The following is an 8946-nucleotide window of genomic DNA, read 5'->3' as shown; positions in this document are numbered from 1 at the left end:
GGTCACTGCAGGAGGAGCAATGAGGGATGCTGGCATCCATTAGATGAGGAAATAAGGGTTCCAGGGCCAGGCATGCAGTTGAAGGGCCCATAGGACAGGGGCACCACCAGCAGAGGAGCTACAAAACTGGGATGAAGCCCAGATCCAGGGTGGGATCTTCTGCCCAAGGCTCATGCCAGCCTGGGACGGAGCAGCCCTTTGTGGTGGCACCACACTGCAGGATGTCCCCCTTTGGGGCAGGGGGACACAGCACAGTCCCCCAAGCCCTGCCTACAGCTGGCTCTGCTCATTGGACCGCAGGGGCAAGGCTGCCTTCTCCAAAGCCCTTCCCGAGGAGGTGTCGAGCCCCTTCAGGCAGCAGCTGCCTGCATCCCGCACCCAGACCCGGAAATCCCGGGAGACGTAGAAGTAGACGAAGGGATCGAAGCAGTTGTTGAAGGCGCTGAGCACCAGGGCCACAGTGTACCACATGTATGTGTCGTTGTGGCACCCCGTGGCCTTCAGCATATAGTGGATGAAGAGCAGCACATTGCTGGGGGTGAAGCAGAGGATGAAGACCAGGAGGACCACGGCCAGGACATGTACTACTTGCCTATAACGTCTCCCCTCGGCCAGCAGCCGCACGAGGATGCAGCTGTAGGAGATGGTCATGAGCACAAAGGGTAAGCCAAAGCCCAGCCCCACCAGGCAGAGGAAATAGTAGACGAGGAACATGTGCTTATCCTTTCCTAGGACATCGTGGCACGTTGTGATGTTCAGGCTCGAGATGTGACTTGTCTGGGGACACAAAAGCAGGGGGCTCATGCCCAGCCCCACCACCAGCCAGATGCCCACACAGACACCTGCTTTGAGCCACGTCTGACTGGAGCCCTTCCACAGGAATGGGTGCATAACAGAGATGTAGCGCTCCAGGCCAATGCAGGTGAGGAAGAGGATGGAGCTGTACATGTTCCCATAGAAGAAGGCCATCATAGTGCGGCACAGGTAGTCCCCAAAGAGCCAGTGGTTGCCCAGGAGGTGGTAGGAGATCTTGAAGGGAAGCAGGAGGACAAAGAGCAAGTCGGCGCTCGCCAGGTTGAGCAGGAAGAGGGTGCTGGAACATCTCCTGAAGTTGGTCACCAAGACCCAGCAGGCCAGAGCGTTGGCTGGCAGCCCCACGAGCAGGACCACAGAGTAGAGGGCAGGCAGGAGATGGGTGGTGAGGGTGCTGTTGAGGAAACCTTCCACAGAAGCACTGGGGCAAACGGCTTCTTCTTGGGCAGTGAGGGGGATCAAGGTTCGCCCTTTGCCATGCACTGTGGAGGGGACAAGGGTTAGGCTCAGCTCCCACTGCCCCTTCCCACTCAGGACCATGCAGGAGCTGTCATTAGCAACCGCAGGACCTGGCATTGCTCTGCTCCATGGCTCAGAACATGGGACCCCCGTGAGCCCAGCACAACGGGTCCCCTGCAACCCAACAGGATCAAAAGGGCAGACAGGAAACCCACAGGGATAGGGTTAGGATAAGGCCTCCCATGCCAGCATAGGAGATGTTCTCCCAGCAGGGCTGCTTCCTCCTCCTCCTGGCCAGGCCCCCAATTTGAAGGCTGCCTCCTTGTTTTCCTGCAGTCTGAGGCTTTTCATTGCATGCTCAGAACAAAAGTGAAGAACAGGAAGGTCCAGGACACCAGGCAACTTCTGATCAAATCCCTCTTGTGGCTGGTTCAGAAAACATCCAGGCTTTAGTGTACTGCACGTCACCCCCAGCTCCAAAGGCTCCATCGATGGTCCCCAGAGGACCCTGGTTACATCCAATAGGTTTCCCACAACCTCTGCCACCTCTCGACATCCAGGGCACAGGGAAAATTCAGGTTACAAAAGCAGTAACCTGATTTCTGCCTCCAAGCGGACCAGGGATGGCCAGGTTTCAGGTCTTCACTTAGGTTTTGAGCATGGACACCCAGGGAAGGAAACAGAGTAGTGCCCCGAGCTTTCACCACGACACCCAGATATCCCCTCCAAGTATCACAGGACATGATGGGTGCCCATCCTGCCCCATCACCCTCTAGACCCACCAAGGCACTTACTTGGGGAGACTTGGACAGCCCAGCCAAGGCAGGCGCAGCCAAGCAGGAGGGTGACACAGGCGACAGCAGAGCAGGGCGATGGCACCGGCCGGGACATCTCTGCGGGGTGGCCTCTGCACAAGCTGGGTCTGCAGGAGCACCACAGGCAGGGCTGACTCCTCCGTGCGTCACCACGGCAGGACCGGCGCCGGCCCCGACACGCTGCCTCCTTCCTCTTTCACTCCACGTCGTGCCTGCGACCACATCCTCGTGCTCCAGATGACCATCAGCTGCCAGCACCGAGCAGCACGCAGGGGACACGCTCGAGGCTGGGGTGATTTCCAGCCTCCTGCCCGCAGTGACACACTGTGGGGAGGGGGAAGCAGGCGCAAGGCAGCCATCGAAAGGCAGTTGTGAACCACAGCAGTCATGTGTGTCCCACGCGAAGGGCAGGAAGGAGGCAGCTGGGTTTCAGTCTGGTGACGTCTTCAGCAGCGTTCCTTGGGACAGGCATCGTATTCATCACCTTGGTCTGGCTGACAAGCCAGTGTCACCCTGTAGATGGGGCCATCCTGCATTGTCCCACTCTGCTGTCCCCTTTCTGCCACTGAAGTGGGTGCTGGGTGACCCCTGGTTCGTTTTCCCAGCTCCCTCCTGAAGCAGAGGGGCCATGGATGGGAGCAACAAACCCAGTGACACAGCCCCAGCCCAGCTTTGCGCATTGACATGCATCAGCCAGGATATGTGCAGCAGGTATCAAAAATGTGAGAGAAAGAGCAAAGGGAAAAAAGGGACAGTGGGGAAAGCCACGAGCTCTGCAGGACTCATAGGCAGAGAAAAAGCAGGATGGAAAGAGATGAGAGATGAAGGGGATGGAAGAGGGATGGGATAGGGACAGAGGGAACGGGAGGCAGTGGGGAAAGGCTGGCTGGGGATCCCCTCTGGGTTCTCGGTGCCCTCCACCAAATGCCTGTGCTCAGATCTGTCCCTGTGTCCCCATGGCACGACCCTGGCATCCAGGGGCTCAGCATCCTCCACCTGACGTGGAACCCCACATGTCCCTGTGCCTGGGGACTGAGGCCCCACTGCCCCACATGCTCCCACACTCCAGGACCAGTGCCCCACCACCCCACATCACCCCAGCGCACCAGGGGCCACCGTGTCCCAGGACCATTGCCCTGTGAGTCCTCACCTCAGCGCTCCCAGTGCCCCTGTGCCCCAGCACTTCCCACGTCCCCCTGCTCAAGGACATGGCCCCCACTGCTCCCTGCGTCCCCCCTGTCCCCATGCGTGTCCCACCGCTTCGGACCACGAGGTGGCGCTGGGACACGGCGTTGGGGGCGTGGCTTGCCCAGACAAAGAGGCGTGTCATAGGGCGGTCCAGAACTGGGCGGGGTTTACGGAGGGCGGGGCTGTGGGCGGGGCCTCGGGAGGGGAGGGTCCGGTCGCGGCAGTTCCGGGCTCAGCACGCGCGGGGCGGGCCCCGGGTACCGGGAGCGCGGCCGGGGCTGGGATCGGGACCGGGCACCGCAGCGATGCAGCCGCCGCCGCGCAAGGTGAGCGCGGGCTCAGAGCGGGGCACGGGGCGCTGGGGACCGAGTTCTCCCCGGGTGCCAGCGGGGCCGGGACCTGCAGAGCGGGAGTCGCCCCCGGCGGACCCTCACCGGCGCTGGGCCCTGGCTGCCGGCGCCTGCAGCGGCACGCGGTGTGGTGGGCAGTGGGGACTCGTGCCGGGGCAGCTCAAGCCGGCAGGCCCGGCCCGGCCGGGGTCGCAGCGTCGCCGGGGTCTGAGCGGTGCTGTCCCGCAGGTGAAGCTCACGCAGGAGGTGCGGGTCCACGTCCTGGAGCAGCTCTCGGGCCTGCAGGGCAAGCAGCAGCGGGATGCTGAGCTGCTGGAGGACATCAGGTAGGGCCCTCGCTGGTCTGTGTGTGTCCCCTTCAGAGCTGAGACCGGGCAGCTCATCCCACGTGTGAGGCGAGGGCCCAGCCCGCCGGGCACGGCTCACCTTGAGCCTGCCGCGCCGAGGTCGTGGGCTCCATCACCCGCCGGGGTAGCCAGATGGGGGCATTGCGCGGTAGGGTGGTGGGAGGGGGGTGATGGCAGGGGTGGCGCGTCCCTACCCTCCTGTGTGGGTCCTCACCAGCCCTCTGTGCCCGCTCCCCACAGGTCCTACAGCAAGCAGAGGGCTGCCATCGACAGGGAATACGGGCAGGTGAGGCGATGCCACCAGTTCAGGAACCGATGGGCTGGGGGGACATGAGACCAGGCTCCATCCTCCCTGTGTGGGGGGCTGTGGAGCAGAGCACAGCATCGCTAAGTGATGGGCAGAGTTGGAAATTATCCAGCCAACAGGGCTTGGCTGGTCCGTGTCAGCCATGGAGGGCTGTGGTGATGGGTGAAGCATATTCCCTGCTGGAGAGGGGGGTGCTGACACACTGACCACCTCAGGGCACCCACTGGGATGCTTTGCTGAGCACAGCATGCCTGAGCCTCACGTGTTTGGGGGGCCTGGAGGGAAAATCTTGCAGTGGGAGGAAGCTACTTGGCTCTGCTGTCTGCTGGGTCATCGCAGGGCTCTGCTGTTAAATGTCAGAGCCTTGGTTTGCTCTGTAAGATGTCCTCACAGCATCCCTTGGGCACAGCCTGCAGCGGAGTTGCATCCCCCCTCCCTGCACCTGGGCTCCGTGCCATCCTGCTTCCTCTCTGCTCTCCAATCTGGGGGGGACCATGCCCTCAAGGCTGGGGTCTTGCTTTGCTAGGGGCTCCTCTGCCCCACCTCTGCAGCCAGTGTCCCCTCACTGGTGTCCCTTTGCCAGTCTTCTGCCCTAAAAGCCACAGTAAGGGGGTCATCTCATAGTACTGGCTGCTTCCCAAAAAGCTTTTCCTGCAGGAAGCATGATGGGATCCCTGCTGACATCCAGCTGCTGTGAGATGTGTGCCCTCCCTGCGCTGATACCCATGGGGTGAACAGATGATGTGGGGGACCCCAGTTTCAGCCCCAGAGCGGGATGGTGGGTTGCTGGAGTGCTCAGCAGGGCTGGGGAGTGCTGGTGATGCTGGGTCTGTCCACAGGCACTGCAGAGGCTGGCAAGCCAGTTCGTGAAGAGAGACTGGCAGCGGGGCCGCGGCGAGGCCGGCGACTCAAGGTGGGAACAAGGGGCTGGGGCTGGGGCTGGCTGCGCGCATCCATGGCCCTCCCAGCTGGGAGATGCCTAATGCCAACCAGGATTTCATCATCCCGGGGATGGGATGTAATGATGTACTGGGGACTGGGGACTCTGGCAGGGAGGCTGGAGGGAGCCCTGCCTTGTCCTAACCCTCATACCCTGCACAGGAGCGTGGTCGCTGTCTGGAGAGGTGTCATCGAGGGCACCGTGCACGCCGGGCAGGTCCGTGTCACCGCCTCGGAGAGCTACCGTGCCCTCGCCGCAGAGGCCGCCCGCACCGCCCGGCTCTCCAAGGAGAGGATGCTCAAGAAGGTACCAGGATGAGGACATGTTCCCTGTGCCTGGGCAGTGGGGACAGCTCCTTGTGTCCCACTGCTGGTGCTCCCCACAGGGCATTGAGCGGCTGCAGAAGGCACAGGCAGAGCTCCTGGAGACGGTGAAGGAGCTGGACAAGGCAAAGAAGCAGTTCACCCACCTCCAGCGGAGCAATGAGGTGGCCAAGGACAAGGCGGCTGATGTGGAGGCTCGGTGAGCAGAGGGGATGGTGGGAGAGGGCTGCCATGGCTGCAGGGTGGGCTCACATCTCCTCTCCTACCCTCCCTAGGCTCCGGAAGAGCGACCGGAGGATATTTCACACCAAGGCCAGCCTGCAAAAGCTCAGTGCCAAGGTCAGCAGCACCACGTATCCAAACAGCAGGGTGCAGGGGGATGGGGTGGTGGCCCCCAGCCCATCACCGTCCCCTGCTCTCCCCATCCCTGCAGTTCTCTGCACGGCTGGCCGAGCACTCGAGGCAGCTCGCAGGGGTGCACAACGAGTACAGCTTTGCCCTGGTGTCTGCTACTGCCCACCTGGAGCACTACTGGCGTGTGGAGCTGCCGGCTGCCATGCAGGTAGGAGCTGCCTGGACCATCCAAGTCCCCTCCCGAGCTTCCTACAAGAAGCATCTCCCCAGTGCCGCTGCAAGGGGATGCAGCAGAGAAGGTCCTGGCGGTGCAGAGTCAGAGGGCAGGGATGCTCCCCAGGGGGTGCAGGTAGTGCTGGGGGGATGTGGGCAGTGCTATGGGTGGTTCTCACCCGCTTTCCTGCAGGCACTGGACGGTGACCTCTACGAGAGGCTGCGGGAGCACTTGTCAGCAGCCAGCCGGACGGAGGTGGAGACCTGCCGGGCCACACGAGACTGCTTCCAGGGCGTTGCGGAGGCATCTGCACGGGTAACAGTCCCCCCTCCAGGAGCTGGGTAAGGCAGGAGGGGATGGACGAGCCCCCAAGCCTCACACTGCTCCACTGCTGCAGGTGTGCCGGGAGCAGGACCTCATCCTCTTCCTGCAGGAGCATCCCTCCTTCACCCTGGCCCCCGAGCAGCGCCTCCAGCTCACTGGGCTAGAGGAGGTAGGTGGTGGGTGATGGGATATCACAGCAAGGTTGGGGGGCTGCATAGCCAGCCCCTTCTCAGCCACCCTGTCCTCACCCAGGTATGCCTGCTGCCACCTGGGGATGACGGGGCCAGCCTGGAGAAGGAGGCACGGCGCTGGGCTACACGGGTGGCCCGGGACCGCAAAAACAAGGTGCACAGTGAGGAGGTGGGTGCTGTCCTTCCCCACGGAGCACAGGGAGTTCAGTGAGGGGCTTTCCTTGTTTTCTCCCCTGCTCCCACTTTCCCATTGACCTGTGGTGCCCACTTAGGTGCTGCAGCGGCTGGAGGCCAGGCGGCAGCAAGTCACAGAGGTGGAAGCAGCTGCTGTGGAGCGGCAGATGGAAGAAGTGAGGGAGAGCATCCGGAAGGCAGAGGTGGGTCCCTCTGTCAAGGATGCTCAGGGTGGGTTCCAGGTCTGTCACCCACAGGGTGGCGGATGCAGGGATGGGAGCTGTGGTGGGTGCAGGGATGGGAGGTGTGGATGCAGGGATGGGAGGTGTGGTGTCTGGGGATGCTCTGCCACTATGACAATCATGCTGGGGACAAGGGGTGATGGGGCTTGCTGGGCTGTCCCTGCACCCCATAGGTGTCCCCATAGACCTGAACAATGTGTGTGCACAGGTGAGCCGAGTGAAGGCAGAGGCACGGCTGGCGCTGCTGCGGGCAGCAGGGCTGGATGTGGACACTTGGGTGGAGGGGGCCATGGGGGGGGCAGGAGAAGAGGCTCCCACAGGCCTGGATCCAGCTGAGTTCGATGACTACGAGGACAGTGACGAGCCAGATGAGGACGATGAGCCTGGCCCTGCTGCCCGCACCTATCCCTACACCTGTCGGGTGATCTTTGGGTACCAGGTACAACCGTGGGTGTCTATCCTTTACCCTGCCTGCCCGGGGCCAGCACCCTCAGCATCCCTGCCGCTTTGTTGCCTGTACCCTGCAGGGCTGCCAGGCAGACGAGCTGTCCATCACCCAAGGAGAGGAGCTGGAGATCATCGAGGATGGGGACGCAGAGGAGTGGGTGAAGGTGGGAATGAGATGAGTCCCTCTACCATGCTGGGGGGGGGACACATTATGGAGGTCCCTGGTGCTGTCCCCTCTCCGGGGGCTGGGATGATTATATGGCTTCTGTCCCCTCAGGCTCGAAACAAGGCCGGCCAGGTTGGCTACGTCCCTGAAAAGTACCTACTGTCCCTGGGGGGTGAGCCAGGGGCCGGGGCTGGTCCTCCGGGACCTTCTGCATTGCACCGTCAGCTCTCCAGCATCATGGCTGCAGAACTGGTGCTGGAGCCTGGAGGTGGGTGCTGGAGCATTCCCCCAGCCCTGGGGATGGGGACAGGTCACCCAGAGTGTGCCGAGCCCCTGCCCCATCCTCCCCACAGCCTGGCTCGTGCGAGCTCTGTATGACTATGAGGGGCAGAGCCCTGAGGAGCTGAGCTTCCCCGAGGGGGCCATCATCCGGGTGCTGCCCCGCACTGCCGGCGAGGTGGACGATGGCTTCTGGACGGGTGACTTTGATGGCCGCATTGGTGTCTTCCCCTCGCTGGTGGTGGAGGAGCTCACCGGGGCACGGGGGCCAACTGGGCAGGTCTGTGGTCCAGAGCCCTTGTGTCCCCTTGGTGTGGGGCAGCCCCAGTCTTGTGCAGTGGCTGCTGGGAGTTAGACCCCCCCCTCCCCACTGTTCCCATCCCTCTTGGCTCTGTCTTCCCAGGAGCTGCCGTCGCCATCCCCACCGCCCTTCTCCCCTCCTGGCCTCGCACCCGGGGCCAGCCTGGTCCCCAACCCCTCTCCTGAAGCATCATCGCTGGGAGGTGAGTGCTGGGGGTCTGGGAAGGAGCCAGGAGCAGGCAGAGAGCTGGGCTGAGCTGCTGCACACTTCCAGGTTGCCAGCAGGACGGCACGGGCAGCGGGCAGAGCTCTCCGGACCTGGCAGCCACCCGCCTCCGGCCAGTAAGCCCCATCACAGCGATGCTGTGACCCCAAACCTGCCCCCAGCCCTCCTGTAACAGGGGACAGCACCATCTGTGTGCTTTGGGGGGGTCTGAAGGGTGATGGGTGGCCTTGGTACCGCTTCCCTCCTCTCTCCACAGCTCCGAGCACCACCACCACCACCAGGCAGAGCCCCAGAGCCTGACCTCGAGCTACCCTTCAGCTGACCCTGCAAGGTCCCACCTCCCTCCCTGCTCCTCAACTCACTTCACCCCGGCGAGCCCCCATGGGCTGCTGTCCTGCAGCAGGGGCTTGCGCCACCTCCTACCCTGAGCTGGTCTCTCCACGGGCCGCATCCTGCCCAGCACCGCTTGCAGAGTGGTCCTGCATCC

At 62.9% G+C, this 8946-nt stretch overlaps 2 protein-coding genes across 2 annotated transcripts; one reads left to right on the top strand and one right to left on the bottom strand.

Moving 5' to 3' along the window:
• Positions 1–53: 53 nt before the first annotated feature.
• Positions 54–2243, bottom strand: LOC130601546 (proteinase-activated receptor 2-like). The gene is made up of 2 exons (XM_057413706.1): positions 2067–2243; positions 54–1295 (listed from the first exon to the last, which is right to left on the bottom strand). The coding sequence occupies exons 1-2, from the start codon at positions 2161–2163 to the stop codon at positions 271–273; spliced, it is 1122 nt and encodes a 373-aa protein (XP_057269689.1). The 5' UTR covers positions 2164–2243; the 3' UTR covers positions 54–270.
• A 1294-nt stretch (positions 2244–3537) lies between these two features.
• FCHSD1 (FCH and double SH3 domains 1) lies at positions 3538–8781 on the top strand. Its single transcript, XM_057413680.1, has 19 exons — positions 3538–3601; positions 3854–3951; positions 4213–4258; positions 5119–5192; positions 5381–5525; positions 5605–5741; positions 5818–5881; positions 5976–6104; positions 6303–6425; positions 6508–6603; positions 6687–6794; positions 6898–7002; positions 7250–7480; positions 7569–7652; positions 7766–7922; positions 8008–8213; positions 8337–8436; positions 8508–8575; positions 8716–8781. The coding sequence occupies exons 1-19, from the start codon at positions 3581–3583 to the stop codon at positions 8779–8781; spliced, it is 2058 nt and encodes a 685-aa protein (XP_057269663.1). The 5' UTR covers positions 3538–3580.
• Positions 8782–8946: the final 165 nt, after the last annotated feature.

This window comes from Pezoporus wallicus, unplaced genomic scaffold (genome assembly GCF_028554395.1).
Source record: "Pezoporus wallicus isolate ANWC-B61680 ecotype Strahan unplaced genomic scaffold, APGP_CSIRO_Pwel_v1 contig_11153, whole genome shotgun sequence".
Lineage (NCBI taxonomy): Eukaryota > Metazoa > Chordata > Aves > Psittaciformes > Psittacidae > Pezoporus > Pezoporus wallicus.
The sequence above is the reverse complement of the archived record's forward strand: the minus strand, read 5'-3'. Positions and strand labels throughout refer to the sequence as shown.

Bases quoted from the DNA above. Each gene is read 5' to 3' on its own strand.
- LOC130601546 (XM_057413706.1), bottom strand. From the start codon at position 2,163: ATGTCCCGGCCGGTGCCATCGCCCTGCTCTGCTGTCGCCTGTGTCACC. The intron at 1,296-2,066 runs GTAAGTGCCTTG...TCCCCTCCACAG, and splicing joins GGCTGTCCAAGTCTCCCCAA to TGCATGGCAAAGGGCGAACC.
- FCHSD1 (XM_057413680.1), top strand. From the start codon at position 3,581: ATGCAGCCGCCGCCGCGCAAG. The intron at 5,193-5,380 runs GTGGGAACAAGG...TACCCTGCACAG, and splicing joins GGCGAGGCCGGCGACTCAAG to GAGCGTGGTCGCTGTCTGGA. The intron at 7,653-7,765 runs GTGGGAATGAGA...CTGTCCCCTCAG, and splicing joins ACGCAGAGGAGTGGGTGAAG to GCTCGAAACAAGGCCGGCCA.